The sequence below is a fragment of the Elgaria multicarinata genome, chromosome 11, assembly GCF_023053635.1.
Source record: "Elgaria multicarinata webbii isolate HBS135686 ecotype San Diego chromosome 11, rElgMul1.1.pri, whole genome shotgun sequence".
Classification (NCBI taxonomy): domain Eukaryota; kingdom Metazoa; phylum Chordata; class Lepidosauria; order Squamata; family Anguidae; genus Elgaria; species Elgaria multicarinata.
The window spans coordinates 24,395,745-24,414,564 of NC_086181.1; the positions used below are offsets into that span (position 1 = coordinate 24,395,745).

At 43.2% G+C, this 18,820-nt stretch overlaps 1 protein-coding gene across 1 annotated transcript; it reads left to right on the forward strand.

Moving 5' to 3' along the window:
- The first annotated feature begins 634 nt into the window (after nucleotides 1–634).
- On the forward strand, nucleotides 635–17,778 carry LOC134405518 (vomeronasal type-2 receptor 26-like). Its single transcript, XM_063136764.1, has 7 exons — nucleotides 635–742; nucleotides 1,975–2,027; nucleotides 6,095–6,386; nucleotides 6,486–7,334; nucleotides 11,969–12,196; nucleotides 15,525–15,651; nucleotides 16,871–17,778. Exons 1-7 carry the CDS (start codon nucleotides 635–637, stop codon nucleotides 17,776–17,778), a joined length of 2,565 nt encoding a protein of 854 aa, XP_062992834.1.
- The last annotated feature ends 1,042 nt before the right edge of the window (nucleotides 17,779–18,820 follow it).

Here is an 18,820-nt window from a genome sequence, read left to right on the forward strand (position 1 = left end):
CGGGCACTACTTTTGGCCCAGTATTTCCCACGGCCTCAGGCTGAGCCTAAGACCATGAGCCTAAGACCATCCACCACTTTTTCAGGCTACTGCAATTACTCGTGAGTAGCTGGGAAAAGCAGTGGATGGTACGCAGTGCTCCGCAGGAGTGCTGCAGCCATCAGGGCAGGGTGGGGAGATTGGGGGCGGGGGAGACCGGAACCAGGGGGAGATCGGGGAAGGGGCGGAGATTGGGGAGGGGGGAGATGCGGGCAGGGGGAGTGGGGAGAACGATTTTTTAAAAACAACAACAACACTTACCTAAGTGCATGAGTGTTTGTGCGCATCCGTCCCTTTAATTGAAAAAAAAAGGCAGACGCAACGGGGCTTTCCTGTAGCCCGTCGCATCTGACGTGTGGATTAGAGAGATAGCCCACGCTACTTCTAGCGTGGGTTGGCCGCTCCTCACCACCGGATTATGAGGTAGGTCTAGCAATTGCCTGTGATGAAGTGGATACTACCTAGCCATTTCAACAAATACCTAATCTCATAGTGCAAACTTTGGCTGCCTTTCAAGTGGATCATCGAGACAGGGACTGCTGTAAGTTTGAGGGCTGGGCAAAGTTCTTTCTCGTGGGCTGATATTCACCGGTGGATGTCCTCCTCTGTCACTGAGTACTTGTCAGCATATCTTTTCTACCTCATGGCAGCAGGCAGCAACACTCAGGTCCACCAGCAGTTCTTACCATCTGACTCTGAGAGGGTATTGGTCCCACCCTCAACAGCTCACTGTGATAGCTTTGCACAACATTGAATACAAAATTGCTCATATTCAGCGTGACTTGGACTGCTGTATTCATATGGCTTTTCACACCATTGCCCACGGTATCCTTCCAACTGCTCCTAGCTGGGCCTAATATTCTCTTAACATAGTTTTCTAACAGGTCTTAACAAGAGTTTAACTGATGTTTATTTTGCATAGTGTATACATGTACTTTTGTAATCATCACATGTTTCACATTTTACTTCCGTAAGTGATACTCCTTTGCATTTTACTTCTTCTTATAAACTGTTAATACCTTATGACTTCATGTGTGGCATGTTTCTTTTGTTTAACTGGTTGAAGAGTATTCACTGTTTTCCTGCTTAAGTGTTAAACGTATTTTCAAACAGACTGAATTTTAAATAGCAATTCAGCTCTTTTTGCACTCACTTGCCCATTGGGGAAATTTTCCACCTTATTTTCATGTTACTACTCAAAGCAGAAAATAAGCATTATAATATATATTGTCAGCTGTTTCCCATGCGTGATGCCATAGCAAATAGCAAGACATGTTTATCTGTCTTGTCATTGTCAAAATTACTGGTTTTACGTGCTTCTTGTTTTATGAATTCCAAAGGGATACTAATGAGATCTCTAGTAACCATAAATTCTGTGCTATATAAATACATGGTTCAAAATATGATCTATTGATAGGCAGGTCTATGTCATTCATAAGAAAGGAGAGAGAGAGAGATGTCTAATTTAACTTTTGAAGAAATATTTAGAAAAGTAGTTCATATTTGCACATGATGCAGAGGGAAGACATTGTTTAGAGACACTGATGGTGAAACTGCAACAGAGGGAAGCTATACTAACTGTATGGCAAAGACAGTGATCCTGAGATATCTTGTGGAAGAAGTTTTACATCAGTGTGTCAACAGCATCACAAGCCATTAGTGTAAGGATGAAACAAAATTGATGCTACTCTGATAATGCTATGGAAAGAAGCATGAAGTCCTAAATCTTGATGGGAGATATTGGTGTTCAAAATGTTTGACCTTAAGATGGTGATGCTAGTGGTTTTGCTGCTTCTTTCAGTATTTCATGTTGTTTGCAAGACACATTCTATTAATTGCAGCATAACTAATGATCCACTTCCTCTACCCCATGAATTTTATCAGCCAGGCAACTTTATCATAGGTGCAATTGCCTCTCAACTCTTCTTCTTTCAGGACAGCCCTTCTTTCATACAGCAGCCCTCACAGACGTTGATTGATGAACCTGTGTAAGGATGTTTTCCTTCTTTCTCTAACATGTAAAGATTTTTTTTTGGATTTTTTTAAAATTTTACTTTTATTTAAAGTGATACAAAAATAATGATTGAATATAAACTATCCGCTAACAATTAATATCAACCCAACGGTTATGTGAATATGTATAATATACCAAAAGGAAATAAATAAATAAAAGTTGATTGATACAACTTCTAGGGGAAGGTAGCTTAAACAAAATAGAGAGAGAGAAAAATAAAGGAAGAAAGGAGGCAAAAAAAGGAAAAGAGAAAAAAGAAAGAAAGAAACCCCCAAATCATAAATATGCATTATTCCTTCATTTGTTGTTACAATGTCCATATATTCAGAGCTGAAGCAGGCATACATGGTTGTACATTCAGATGTGATGCATATTGACAAATCTCCCCCATATGACATTGAACGATGTTGATTCTGATTTCCCTTGAATTTGAAAGAAATCATAAGTTATTTTTTCTGATATTGACACAGACCATATATTTCAATACCATGCAGATAAATTCAAATTGTCCATTTTTTTCCACTGCTGCATGATTGTTTGACGGGCAGTTGTCAACAGGAATAATATTAAGTCTTTACATTTCAATCCAGTATTAAGTCCTTTATATATTGATAATAAAAATAATTCTAGATCATATACAATTGTTTCTCTAGTAATAACCATTTATGTACTGATCTCCAGAATCCCTGTATTTATGAGCAAGACCACCATGAATGAAAGTAAGTGCCTGTTATCTTGCAGACTCTCCAAAAGAGGGGACTTCAAGTTTTAATGATGTGTGCTAGTTGTACTGGTGTTCGATACCATCTATGCAATATTTTCAAAGCATTTTCTCGAATAGAAACTGATATTGATCTAAATGGTCTGTTGTTCCATACTTTGTTCCATCTAGCTTCTTCTATTTCTCTTTCAAAATCTCCTCCCCACACTTTTGTCAAGCTCTCAATTGTGCCCATCTGGGCATCTATTACTATAGCATACACTAAAGATACTATTCCATTCCCCTACCATTAACAATGCTCGTTCAAATGCTGTTAAAGTTCTGAGTGTGTGTATCTTTGTGATGGGGCCTTGCTAGACCTAACATTTATCCCTGGATCATCCAGGGGTCAAACCTGTTCATCTAGGTGACACACAGGGGATCCAGTGCTCAGGCAGGGGCGAACCCTGGATGATCCCAGGATAAACCTTAGGTCTAGCTGTGGCCTTAGCGTCCCTAAGGAGATGGGATAATTGAGCTTCTTGTAGCCATCCCAGGCCTAAATCTCCTATATCAACTCTAAATTGTTCTATTGCTTTGGGTTTATCCTGGGCATAGAAATCTTCCAGTTGAAAATATGCCTTCTTTTCCCATTCAGAAACTTTAGTAGCAACAGTTGCATTTAACTTACCTGGATAAGATTGTAATGGGGTAAGAGGAGACCACATTGGGGACACCTTAGACTGCCACTTTTTCCAAATTGTAAAAATAGTATTGGTGTATGGGTTTTGAATATTGTTTAATTCCTTCATTTTTGTAGATTGAAAAGGTAATGCCCATAAAGGGCCTTTACTCAACATTTTTTCTTCCAAGCATATCCAATTTTTATTTGCCTTCATAATAATAAAATGAAGCTGTCGTAACTGGAAGCCTTCATCATATAATGCAAGATTTTGGAAGTCTCCAGCCTCCATTACCTCATTTTTTATAATATAATTTTAAAGCCTTGTGGGGTGCTTTTGCTTGAAAAATGAATGTGTTAATTTGTTTTTGCCAAGACTTCAGTATTTTTGACTGAAGGAGAATGGGAAGAACCTGAAAAAAGAATAAAAACATGGGAATTAAAGTCATTTGTATCGCTGCAATTCTCCCTAGAATTGACAAATTCAATTCATTCTACTTCTTCAAATCAATGATCATATTTTTAATAAGGGGGCCATGGTTCATTTTAAATAATTTGTTAATTTTTCTAGGAATACGTATTCCCAGATATCTAAAAGAAGTTTAGTAATAGTAGTAGTAATAATGGGTTTTTACATGCTGGCCAAGAATTTTATATTATTCTTTAATTGATGATATTTCATTGTTTATTTGTAAACTCCAGGCATTTATTCCTGCTTGGATGAAATTGATCAACACCTTTGGTGATCTTTCCAGCTACTCAATTAATTGGTCAAAGTCAGAGTTGATGCCAATTGGAGATAATATATTTCCTAGTGTGTTGGCTAATGGTCAATTTTGGTGGTGCCTCAATTTTATTACCTATCTGGGAATACTCATTCCAAGAGATATATCTCAATTGATCAAAATAAATTTAAATAAACTGATTAGTGAGATTACACAAAATATAGATAGATGGGCAGGGCACTGCTACAGTTGAGCCTATGGGGTGAAGTCAACACACTTAAGATGACTCTTATACCTTGAATTCTTTATGTTATGCATGGGATTCCTTTACTTATACCTGGCAAATATTTTCAACAACTTAATGCATTATTTCATATTTTTTCTGGGGTATTTAATAGCAGCAAGTAAATATGATACCCTCAGTTTAAGACTAGATTGGAATAGAAAATTGGAGTGCCCTATCTTGCCTAACCAATCGATGGTTGCTCTAGCAACTGTATCTGAATCTGCTATGGATCTCAGGTTATGTCTTATTCAGCAAAAGAAAAAAAAACTGATAGTAATTGCAACCCTACCTTAAATTCAGTAGAAGCTTCTGAATAGCATTAAGCTGTATCACAAAGGGCTTTGCTAGACCTACCGGGTGTTCTGTCGTTGAGGAGCGGTGAAAGCAGATTTCCCCGTTCAGCCGTGACGCCTCATGATCCACACCTTCCTTAGATTTGTGGCGGAAGTTTGCGCCGGTTGTGCTGCTGCCGCCTTGAGCACGGTTGCGCAGCCACACCGGCCTGATTTCCACGGGTTTTTTCCACTCGCCGCACGGTTTGCGCATGTCCGAAAGACCGCAAACAGTGTAGATCGCTTGCACAGCCTTCAGCGATGCTGCCACGGCACTGGCGGCGGCGGCGGTGGTGGCACCGGCAGTGGCAGTGCCAGCTGTAGTGCTGTTGCTGCTGGTGGTGCTGCTGCTGCGTACCAGCCCCCTCAGGCACCAGCGAGTGCCGGTGTTGAGGGTCAACATTGATGCGGTCACTTCCTGATGGGGGTCGTGGCGGGTGTAATATGACCCGAGGTCAGTTGTAGGCACAGAGTGCCCATGCAGACATCTCCCATCATGCCTCTGAAGTGTCGGTGGCGATGACCGCCTCTGTGCCCTCCCCCCCATCCCATGGACCCAACCCACATCTGGGCGTAGGCATGGCAGCAGTCCAGAAACAGCTCTGCCCTCTTCCAGCCGCGTACCCACACCAACAGGCACACAGCCCTTCATGCCTGCACGTCCCCCTCAGTCCCTGCTAGCCTTTACATCTTCAGCGCAGCGTACAGCACCGCCATTATGCGGCCGCTGTGGCTGCCCACCGCGAGGAGTCACCAACTTCCCATGACTGTGGGATGCCCGTCTTTCTGAAAAGTGACACACGCAGAGCTTGAAGTAGAAAAAACAGGCACACATCCCCCACCCATCCCCCACCCATCCCCAGCAGCACACCAGCCACATTTCCAGTCCTCCGTTCCTGCGCAAACTGTCACTGTGGGAATAATAAAAAAAGCCGCTCAGCTGCGTTGCCCCAGCTGCGGACTGGGCGCAAATGGCGGAGGTGGCTTGACCGAAGCCGCCGGCCACTCCCCTTAGCACGCCTTTTCCTGACCAGTGCGGACCGCAGTGACCTCACATCCTCCCACACCTACTCCGAATTAGCATGGGCCGGCAGGAAAAGGCGCACTAGAACTCACTTTTTTAAAGACGGGATAAAGACGCTTCACCGCAGGATAATGACGGATCCTGGTGAACGTCATCTGGAAGCCTCAACATGACTGCGGAAGGTAATGCGCGCTACAGCCTCGTCTAGTAACGCCCAAAGACATGTCATATGATAATGAAAGGTTCAAATGCACTTCCTGTTATGTCATTAATCTGTCCACTCTCATTGCAGTTCTGCTCCAAAGTTGTACCAACACATTCTGGCCTTGTCATTTGCTGTAGAAGAGATAAATGAGAATCACAAAATCTTACCAAACATCACTCTGGGGTTCCACATTCTCGATGGCTACTACAATGCAAGGATCACCTATAAGGCCACAATGAGTCTACTATGCACACACCAGAGATTTGTTCCCAACTTCATCTGTGATGCACAAAAAAAAATTACTGCTATCATTGGAGGACTTGTAACTGAAGCCTCTTCCGTTATGGCCAACATCATTGCTATCTTCAAGATTCCACAGGTAGGCCATTTGTATGAGGCAGATAACATAACATTCCTTGGCAGATAACATAACATTCTCTTTTAATCAACCTGAATACTATTATACATTTTATTCCAGCTCAGTTATGGGTCATTTTCCCCAGCACATGGTGACAAAACACTATTCCCATTTCTGTACAAGATGGTGCCAAATGAACCACATCAGTACATGGGCGTAGTCCGGTTACTTCACCATTTTGGATGGACATGGGTTGGGCTCATGGCTGTGGATGATGATTATGGGGAAAAGTTTTTGCAGACAGTGCTACCACTGTTTTCCAAGAACAGTATCTGCTATGCATACATAGTTCGATTACCAAAACTGACTTTTGTGGATGATTATACAGAGTTGCTTTTAAACCTGCTAGAATATTATTCAGTTCTCATGGGAAAGAAATCCAGTGCATGTTTTGTACATGGAGAACCTCCATCTTGGCAGAATTTGAGAACAATGCTGTTCTTAGCACCACTTTTTTCATTGCCACCCCTGGGTAAAGTGTGGATTGCAACATCTCAATGGGATTTTGAAGCTGTGTCTGTTCAAAAGTTGTGGGATATGCAGAATTTCCATGGTGCCATAGCCTTCATGGTTCATTCAAACCAGCCATTTGGATTCCAGGCATTTGTTCACACTATAAAGCCTAACTGGAGAAAAGGAGACAATTTTATTCAGAATTTCTGGGAGCAGGCATTTAGCTGTTCATTAAAAATTCCCAGTGTGAATGTGGAGGGCAAGGAATTCTGCTCTGGGGATGAAAAGTTGGAGAGCCTTCCTAGTACTTTCTTTGAAATGAATATGACTGGCCACAGTTACAATGTCTACAATGCTGTCTATGCTATTGCACATGCTTTGCATGCCATCTATGAATCCAGAAGAAGTTGGGTAGAGCGACGGAGACCAGCTGTTCATCGTGTGCAACCATGGCAGGTGATTATTATTATTATTATTATTGTTGTTGTTGTTCACTTGTGGCTGATTTTCTAATTGGACATGACAAGCTTTGCCAAGTCCAGCTGTCTTTTACTGTATTATTATTATTATTATTATTATTATTATTATTATTATTATTATTATTATTATTATTATCCTTTCTATACCACACCATAGCTGCTTTACAAAAGATCAAACATTAAAAATTGATATACAAGATTTAAAACCATTAGGGCCTTCTCTGCTGTGGCACCCCGGCTGTGGAATGAGCTCCCTAAGGAGGTTCGCGTGGCACCTACATTATATGCTTTTAGATGCCAGGTGAAGACCTTTATATTCTTCCAGAATTTTAACAGTCAATAAATAAATTTTAACTTGGTGTTTTAAATTTGTAATTTTGCATTGCTGCTGTTTTTATCTGGTTGAGCTTTTATATTATTTTATATTATGGTATTTTATATTATGGTTGAATGAATGAATGAATGAATTTTATTTACGGTCACAAGACCAGCAAAATATTATGGTTTTATACTGTTGTTTTATACTTTGAATGTTTCTATTTTTTGTGAACCGCCCAGAGAGCTCCGGCTATTGGGCGGTATAGAAATGTAATAAATAAATAAATAAATAAATGAAAACATAAAACAGACAGCATACAGCATACATTTAAAAACAACTTTGAGCTCTCAGCCAAACGTAAAGATACATCTGGGATTGATTAAAACTAAACATATGCTGCTAAATAGGGCTGTGCACCCGCTACCCGAACAGCTTCAGGTTGATCTGAACCTCCCCTAATCTGCTTCAGAACCAGATCCGGAGCGAGATCCGGAGGTCTGGATCGATAATCAGCCCCATTTTGCACCCTTCCCCACTTACTTGCCTCTGTGGCGGGCAGCGGAGGCAGGTAAGTGGGGAAAGGGGGACAAAATGGGGGCCGAATAAGCCCCCCTCCCGCTTACATGGTCTGCCGTCCACCGCCACATGGATCATGGTGGTGGCGAACGGTGGAGCCAGATAAGCCCCCCCACTTACCTGGCTCCGTCTTCTGTTGTGGTCCAGGTGGCGGCTTCAACTGAGGCCTGAGCCTCAGTTGAAGCTACTGCCCAGACCACGACAGAGCCAAGTAAGCCCGCTCCCCCTCCCCTTACCTGACTCCACTGCTGTCACCACACGGACTGCACCACCATCACTGCAAATAAGCCCCCCTCCCTTCCTACTTACCTGGTTCCGTTGTGGTTTGGGTGGTGGCTTCAACTGCAGCCCAGGCTTCGGGCAGAAACAGCCTGTTTCCGCCCGAAGCCTGGGCTGCAGTTGAAGCCGCCGCCCAGACCACAACGGAGCCAGGTAAGCCTCCCTCCCCCTCCCCCTTATCTGTCTCCCCTGCTGTCGCTGCACGGACTGCAGCAGTGCCAGCAGTGCCAGGGAAGCCCACCTCCCCACTTACCTGGCTCTGCTGCCATTGCCACATGGACTGCAGTGGCAGCGGATGGTGGAGCCAGGTGAGCTCCCCTCCCCACTTAACTTGCTCTGAAGCATTAGAATGGTCCAAATAGCTTCAGACCATTCCGAACAGCTTCGAGCTGATCCGGACTTCCCCCAATTCGCTCTGGAACTGGGCTTCGGAGGTCTGGATTGGCCCACTCTGCTTTGGATCCTGGGATTCGTAAGGGAGCGGAGCACACCTGTACTGCTAAATGCCTGGGAGAAGAGAAAAGTCTTGGCCTGGTGGCCAAAAGATAATAGAATCATAGAATAGCAGAGTTGGAAGGGGCCTACAAGGCCATCGAGTCCAACCCCCTGCTCAATGCAGGAATCCACCCTAAAGCATCCCTGACAGATGCTTGTCCAGCTGCCTCTTGAATGCCTCTAGTGTGGGAGAGCCCACAACCTCCCTAGGTAACTGATTCCATTGTCGTACTGCTCTAACAGTCAGGAAGTTTTTCCTGATGTCCAGCTGGAATCTGGCTTCCTTTAACTTGAACCCGTTATTCCGTGTCCTGCACTCTGGGAGGATCGAGAAGAGATCCTGGCCCTCCTCTGTGTGACAACCTTTTAAGTATTTGAAGAGTGCTATCATGTCTCCCCTCAATCTTCTCTTCTCCAGGCTAAACATGCCCAGTTCTTTCAGTCTCTCTTCATAGGGCTTTGTTTCCAGATAACAACGTTGGCTCCAGCAAGACCTCATCAAGGAAGTAATTCCATAATTGGGGGGGGGGGGGGGCTACTTCTGTGAAGTACCTTCCCTTGTTGCTGTCCTCCAATTTTCCCTCAGAGTAGGTATCCAGAGTAGAAGGACCTTAGATTAGATGTTGGTTAGGAGGACCTTAGGTATCTATTTTTTTACATCTAGGCCAGCAATCTCCCTCATTTCACCTCCTCAGAATGATGCTACATTGTAACATATTATTTTTTTTATGAAGCATTCTGTGTCTGACCCAAATTAGAAGAGCACACATGAAGAAGTGGTGAAGTATTGCCTCTGAAAAAAGAGGAGAAAAATGAGAAATCCTCAGCTACTAAGTCATATCAGTAATACTAAGACTCCCCCCAAATATTATAAAATACGAAAATATTATTTTCGTATTTTATAATATTTTTGAATTTTATGTTGCTCCTCGCCTCGATCCAGAGGGAGAGGCAAGTAAGAAATAAATTATTATTATTATTATTATTATTATTATTATTATTATTATTATTATTATTATTATTATTTCTCCCTCATGCCTCCAAAATTCATTTTGCCAATTGCTTCAGTCCAACAGTACTCTTCCATGCTTCTGCTTTGGCAAAAACTTTGCATGTCTTGTACATATCCAGCTCCAAACATAGCTGTTGCTGGATGGAGAGAGACTGACATTTTAAAATGGGCAGCTATGTCTGATTATTACACTTCCACGATAATGTAGTAGAGCAAACTATGCCCTCTAAGACTGTTTGGGGGTGGGGTTTTTCCTCCATAACTGTGGTCTCAAACTCCACTGGATAAGCATTAGTTGAAGGATGGACACTGGAATTTTGGAACATGCAGCAATGGCAGATAACTACATCTTCAAGATACCATTATATTTTTCAATGCAGGGCAGTATATTATCCAGAGATGGAGAGACTTATGTCTAGTTCTCCGACATATATGTAATCTTCACTGTGCTTTTTGCATACATTTGGTCAACTAGCCCAATGAATACAATAGTTAATGTTGTTGGGTGTTTTTATTTAGTTTTTGTTTTTTCTAACATACTTTAGCCTCATCTACACCAAGCAGGATATTGCATTATGAAAGTGGTATGAAAGCGGTATATAAAAGACAGGAGCCACACTTCTGCTTTATAGCAGTATTGAAGTGCACTGACAACTGTCGGGCCCCGGTAACATATAACATACACCGCTTTCATACGGCTACATCCTGCTTGGTGTGGCTCCTGCCTTTTATATACCACTTTCATACAGCTTGCATAGTGCATAGTGCATTTCATAGTGCATAGTGCATAACGCATAGTGCATTTTTTGTGAACCGCCCAGAGAGCTCCGGCTATTGAGCGGTATAGAAATGTAATAAATAAATAAATAAATAAATAAATAGAGCAATATCGTTCTTGGTGTAAATGAGGCCTTTGCCACCCTATATGGAATACAAGGAAGAAGTGGACAAATTAGCAAAATCAAAATAATTACATATGCAATCTGAAACATGAATTATCAATACCATATCAAGACGTCACACTACATGATGCTAGGTATGTCAGAAGAATCTGGCTATGGAATGTTACTTGACACACTTTCATTGGCTCAGCCCTCATACTTCATTCCATTTTTCATCAGTTGGCCCAACAAGTCAGGCCAACTCACAAAATTCCCTTAAATAATAATAATAATAATAATAATAATAATAATAATAATAATAATAATAATAATAATAATAGTATTTTGTGTAAGATGACATTTTCAAAAACAAGGGCCATAAATTGTATGGTTTGTGCAAATGTCAGATGTAAATTATGTAAATTGCACAAATTACTGGTGCAAATTGTATTATTTGTTTAAATTATTGCCATAAATTTTGTAACTTGATAAAATTAGTACCATAAATCATAGGATTTTTTCCCCAAATTTGTATGTAACTTATACAAAGAGAGCTTCGGCTATTGGGCGGTATAAAAATGTAATAAATAAATAAATAAATAAATAAATAAATGTAAACTTTGCATATTACTGATGTAAATTGTGTAATTTGTGCAAATTACAGCCATAAGTTAGGCACACAGTTATGACCACACAGACGGTCTTAAGGATCATCTCATTCACACTGCCTCATTATGAGGCAGGAGCGTTCCTCAGTACAAGTCATGGGGTAGGTGCTGGAACAACACCAATCAACCCATTCAACCAGTGGCAATTGGCAGCTCTCCACAGCCAGGGGACAGGAAGTGAAGAAATTGGCTGGCTGGGAAACAGTGGTGGCAGTGGGAGCCCTGCTGGGTACATGCCACCCTCCACTCCTTCCAATACATCATCTGAGAAGGCCAGTGCTAATCACAATAGTTTTAGATGAATCCATTTTTTGTAAAGCTCCTTGTAGGTATTTCAACAGCTTGTTGTACCTTTATATCTTTGTTTCTTTTTCTTTCTAGTTCCATCATTTTCTAAGGAGAATCTTGTTCAACAACAGTGCTGGAGATACAGTGACTTTTGATGAAAATGGAGAATTAGTAGCTGGTTTTGATGTTACAAACTTGGTAACATTCCCCAATAACTCTTTTGTTCGAGTAAAAATTGGAAGACTGGAACCTTGGGCTCCTTCAGGGGAAGAGTTGAGCCTTGATGATGATCAAATTGTGTGGCACAGAAGTTTTAACCAGGCGAGACAAAGATATGGTTCTACAAAGTGGCCGTACTTAAATATATGAAATAATTCAAGAATGTTTCAGTTGGGCAGATTTGAGTTCAAAAGCTGTGTTGTGGTGGGTAGGAGTTTATTTTATTTTTTTATTCCCCCCACCCCCGGAATACCTAAGTAGAAAAGAGATAGTGCTGTATGTATTGTTGACAGCAAAGCCCAATTGTCCAGATGGCATCTCTCAGTGGCTTCATATATGTAGATGCTGAAATGCCCAAGGGAGGATGCAGTACTGAGGCATCTCAGCAGCCAAAAGCCAAAGCGTAAGTGAATTCTCCAAGCACTAGCTTTTGAGAGCAACTATCCAGGAATGGCCAAAACTACTGTAAAATCTTCCATCTAGATGTAGATGAGATAGTTAGGACAGGCTCCTTTATTGAGCTACACTTGTGTGCTTGTGGGGACTACCCCATGTCACGCCCACCCAGTGCCACACAACTTCAAATAGGTGAGACAGAGACGTCCCCAAATACAAGACATATATTCTGAGTCATAAGCTTCACAGCCCATCAATGACCATTACTTATAACTTGCCAATCACCCAAAGATGCCAATGACTGGTCACCAAACATCTTCTGATGGCCTCAGATTTCTGCAAAACCCACCATTGGAGGGTACCAAGCAGGAAAATATCCTGCAGGAAAATATCATTACCTGCATTGGAAAAGCAAGTCGATCTGCCCTAAAGGTTCCCATCTGGATAGCATTTTTTGGGGGGGTGGCAGTTCACAAGTCCTTGCCAATCCTCAGAGACAGGCAAATTCCTATTGACTTTCATCATTGCCCTATTTAAACCAAAGGCTTCCCCACCCTCAGGCTTCTGGCACTGAGGGCCTTGCTAGACCTACCTTAAAATCCGGGCGTGTGGAGGGGCCAGCCCATGCTAGAAGTAGCACGTGCTGTCACTCCTATCCACACATCGATGTGACAGGGTACAGGAAAGCCCCGTCATGTTGGCCATTTTATTTTATATCTTAAAGGGGCCATGTGTGCAGGAACACACCAATGATAAAAGTAGGGTTGTGGGTTTTTTTTTTTAAAAAAGGGTTCCCTGCTCCCCCCTGCACCCCTGATTTTCCCCCTGGCCGTAATCCCCCCGCCCGCCTGCAATCTCCGATCCCCCCATCCCCTCTGGCTCCGTTTCCCCCACACCCCCTAGCTCCATTCCCCCCATCTCCCCACCTTGCCCTGATGGCTGCAGCGCTCCTGCAGAGCACTGCACTCCATTTGCTGCTTTTTCCGGCTACTCGCGAGTAAATGCAGTAGCCGGGAAAAGTGGTGGAACAGGTTCAGCCCGAGACCGTGGGAAATACCGGGCCACAACTGGTGCCGGTTATCCAGGGCCAAGGGAGGGTTTCCCCTGCCTGAGCCCGAGATCCCCTCTGCGTCATCTGGATGCACAGGGACCAGCCCGGGGCTCACACCAGGCTACCTCATCATCTAGCAAGGCCCTGAGAGAGCAAGTTTGATCACACAGGACAAATATCTAGCCATTCAGATATCCTTGAGGTGTGCCCTAGCCTGTAAGGTTCGGGACTTCCACTCCAGGAACCCTGTTCCCCACCAGGTGGACACCACACCTGTGATGGGGCAAAACCAACCAAACTGGACTGTTTATGGAGGAGACGCCACCACAGCATGCCTTCCCTGCCACCCCACTGGATGGAGGCCAACTGAATGAGCCCAAACTGCATGCCAGCAGTTGCTTGTGTTGCTCTATGGCTGGCACAGAAGCTACTCCATGTGTGCATGTTAGCACCCTCACAGGCTGTGGTCTCCTCCACCCATTTGTCAAAGGAGCACAATAATTAACATTGAATGAAAAGTAACTACACCCATCTGCCTTTCAGAATATATGCTTATGCATGTGCAAGACTGCCATCTCTTTATAGCCTAGATTTTGGCATCTCCCAGCCCTACTGAAGCAGCAGTGGCCCAATTCTGATTCGGTGTCCAATTTGAACATTTCTATAGGCCCAATGACTGAAAGGTCTTCTCAGCTACCAACAAAATGTTACCAGATAATGGGTAGCCCCTTCCTTGATAAAATAGCAACCCATATTCTTGCTCCTGTAGGGTGAAGTAGGGTCAAAACTGCAAATGGGCATATACCCTCGCTTAAGACTGCCGTGAGCGATACCGTGGCACCTCTAGCTGGGTTCCATATGCCTGATGTCTGAAGGGGCTTCTTGGCTACTGTATAAATGGCAACTTCTCAACCCCCTTAAGTTGGTTCAAAATGCAAGGTTTCAGGCAGATTTCAGGCTCTCCAAGGTTTCAGGCAGATTCCTTTCCTCACTGTACCCACAGGAGCCAAGGAACAAACCTGGAACCTTCCACATGCAAAGCATGGGCTCTATCTTGCAAAGCCACCTTCTTCCCCTTTGACCCTAGGTTTGTGAGGCACAAAACGGCCCTCAAGTGGACCACTGCCCTACCCTGTGTAGGTCAGGGTGGACTTGGAGATGCCAGGAATCAAACCAGGGACCATCAGCACGCAAAGCAGATGCTCAACTCACTGAGCATAGGCTCTCAATGATTTAGCCCCCAAACCAGGCTGAGTCTAGAACAACTGCTCAAGACTGTCCAAATTGTGTAGACAGGGCTAACCGCAATAGGGTGGCACTTCCGAACACCAGTCTACTCCACATTGTGCCCCCCAAAAAACACTGGCCATGGGTGGGGAGGTGGGGAGATTAGGCTGTATGCTTTTGATGGCTCCAAGCAGATTCACTTCCCAGCCCTCTTGCTTGATAGGCCCACCAGCCATGCCCAAGGCTGATCAGGTGGCTGGGCTGCCACCCAACAACTGTATTGCCAATGGGGCACTGGCCAATTAAGCAACTCTCTATGAACTGACAGGTGGGGGCATGTCAATAATTGAGAGACCTAAAGGCCTAGATTGCAAAGGGGTGGGGCCCATCCAGGGAGCCAAGGCGCCACGGAAGCCCAGCACTGGAGCCTAGCCAGCCTTCCTGAGCCAAGGAAGGAGCCTGGAGGTGCGCACAAGAGGCAGCCATGTGAGCGGCGTGAGAAGGAGCCACCCTATGTGCTCGATCAGGGCAAGGCTGGAACCCTACCTGCCCAATTTTAAGACATATCTAAATCCTTTCCCCCAAACTTTGTGCCTTCCAGATGCTTTGGATCTCAATTCCCAGCAGCCCCAGCCAGCACGCTCAATAGCCAGAGTTTCTGAGAGCTGTTGACCAAAACATCTGGAGGGTGGGAAAGGACAACTTCGTTGTTATACTTCAGGAGCCATACATATTTCTCCCCATTTTTATTGATAGGTGCAGCCCTTTGCCATGTGCAATGACAACTGCCACCCAGGCTACAGCAAAAAGAAGAAGGAGGGGGAGCCATTTTGTTGTTATGATTGTGCTCCATGTCCAGATGGGATGATTTCAGACCGGAAGGGTAGGAAACTAAATGTCCAGTGCTGTGAATGATACCTCGCATAATACCTTACATCAATTTGAAATGATCATCTATTCAGTTCTCCAAAGACAACAGTTATGGTGACAGCTCAAGCATGAACAGGTCTGAATACATCATACAAATGCAATAACAAGTTCAGGTCTTAAATAGATCAATTCATTGCCATTAATTTCTAGTAAAGAATATACTAGAAAAATAGAAAAAAAGTAAGCATTGTGACACAACAGCTTCTGATATTTACTAGTAATTTGAAGGTGAGTGTGACCTCGCCCTGAGTTGGAAGCAGTGTGCAGCCTCTATCTTTCCCCTACCCTACATGGGGCCAGCTGCAACATTCCACTCACCTTAGTTCCATAGAAGACAAAATCCAACTTTACTCCTACACAAAGTAGACCCATTGAAATGAATGGAACTTAAGTATGTCATTATTACAAGTCTCAGCCCATTAAATCAAGCACATTGTACCTGCATTTAAGAAATTGCTTAGAAAAGAGCATTGTATACAGTATTTGCAGAAGAATGCGTATAAAAGCCCCCATATGAAAGAGCCAGTGAGGTATAGTGGCTTGAGAGTGTTGGACTGTGAGTCAGGAGATCCAGGTTCTAGTCCTCACTCAGCCATGGAAGCTCACTGGGCTACTTTGGGCCAGTCACAGACCCTCAGCCCAACCTACCCCACATGGTTGTTCTTGTGAGGATGAAATGGAGAGGAGGAGGATTATGTATGCCCCGTTTGGTTCTTTAGAAGAAATAAGGTGGGACATAAATGAAATAAATGATTTTTTTTCTGTAGTCCAGTGATATAAGAGAGATGATTCTGTCACTCTGGTTGAGGTAAATCACCTAAACTGGCTGCTTTGCCTCAGTATGCTTATTTTTTAATTAAGGACAGCAAGCATAACAGTCTGCTGCTTCTCTCCTCCATCCATGACTGGTTGTTTGATGTTCCTTACACTGTATGCATATCTTTAACTGTCTTGTATAATTTACTGCTTTTTACCTACCTATATAAAGTAATACTTTTTTAATGATGAAATGGCTGGAGTAGGTGTTTTTAAAGGCACTTTCTTGACAGAAGACCAGACATAAGGAATGAATCTTTCCATGTAATTTGAAAAAGGTATCTGTCAGGATAAAAATAATGGTATGATTGTGGTGACTGATATATTGCGAATTTCATTTTTTTTTTTTTTTTTAGATATAGATGATTGCTTCAGATGCTCAGAAGATCAATTTCCAAACAGGAACCAAGACATCTGCATTTCCAAGGTCCTAAATTTCCTCTCTTTCTCAGAACCTTTGGGGGTGACTTTAGCTTTTTTGTCATTCTCTTTTTTTCTGGTCACAGCTTTGGTACTAGCGACTTTCATCAAGAACCAGAACACTCCCATTGTCAAAGCCAACAATCGGGACCTCACATACACCCTGCTCATCTCCCTATTGCTCTGCTTCCTCTGCTCTTTGCTATTCATTGGGCAGCCTCAGATAGTGACTTGCTATTTACGACAAACTGCTTTTGGTGTCGTCTTCTCAGTGGCTGTTTCTTGTGTGTTGGCAAAAACCTTTACTGTGGTTCTAGCTTTCATGGCTACCAAACCCGGATCCAGGATGAGGAAATGGGTGGGGAAAACTCTGGCTAACTCTTTTGTGCTAGGGTGCTCCCTTGTTCAAGCCAACATTTGTGCTTTATGGCTATGTGCTACTCCTCCATTCCCATATTTGGATATGAAATCTCTGGCTACAGAAATCATAGCAGAATGCAATGAAGGATCAATCACAATGTTTTATTGTGTCCTGGGCTACCTGGGATTTCTGGCTTTTGTCAGCTTCACTGTGGCTTTCTTAGCCAGAAAATTGCCAGATAGTTTCAATGAAGCCAAGTTCATCACATTCAGCATGTTGGTGTTTTGCAGTGTTTGGTCGTCCTTTGTTCCATCATACCTGAGCACGAAGGGAAAGTACATGGTGGCTGTGGAGATCTTCTCCATTTTAGCTTCAAGTGCTGGGTTGCTGGGATGTATCTTTTTCCCCAAATGCTACATTATTGTGTTGAGGCCTGGTCTGAACAGCAAAGATCAGCTTATTAGGGGAAAAATAAGAATATAATTGTTTTCCTATTTTTATTTTGCATTATTCAAAAGTAACGGTTCTCATTGGAAGAAAATAAAGATCATACTTAGGGGCTTGCTAGACGATGGGTTAGACCGGTGCGAGGCCCGGGCTCCCCACTGTGCATCCAGATGACACACAGGGGATCCCGGGCCCAGGCAGGACTCAAACCGCCATGGTCCTGGGCTAACCTGCACCGCTTGTGGCCTGGTTTTTCCCACGGTCTCAGGCTGAGCCTGAGACCACGGGCGTGTAGCCCATTCTGCTGCTTTTCCCGGCTACCGCAATTACTTGTGAGTAGCCAGGATAAGCAGCGGATGGCACGCAGTGCTCCCCAGGAGTACTGCAGCCATCACGGCTGGGGGATGGAGATTGGGGGGGGGGGGAACGGATCCCAGGGGAGTGTTAGGGTACTTTTAGATTGAAACAGAGTGGTACAGTGGATTCACCCTTTAAACCTATGTGCCAGAACAAACTTCTTATGCTATGCTTAAGGATGAGTATCTTTACTTTTCAGATTAGCAGCATATGAAAAACTTGTATTCCTTGCATACATACAGTTCTAAGTTATGTTCTTTTCTTCTGCAAAGAGTCCTTTTTCCTTCTTTCCTTTGTAAAAGTATTTTTGAATACCTTCAGGCTGAACTTGCTTGAGGTCTTTGCTCTCGCAGCCACTGAACTAAGAGATAACAGCTTTGCAAACAAACTCCCGCAGCAGCATGTCCATTCCACCTCCTATTCACTTCCACCCACAACTCTGTTTGAGACACTCCCCTATTTATATGGTTAACAGGCTGACACTGAATGATCCAGCATGTCTTGTGCCTTAATTTTAAACACCTGCTTTTAGATTGCTACAATCTTTTGCCTATTTCATTCTTCTTCAATGAATTTATTCTTTTTTTTTGTATTAATACTTTATTAATTTTCCACACAAACAGAATACATAAGGAAAGGTAAAACAACAATACAAACTATACAAACTACATCACAACATAAACAACTACTAGTCACAAATACATAAGGCTATATTCCATTT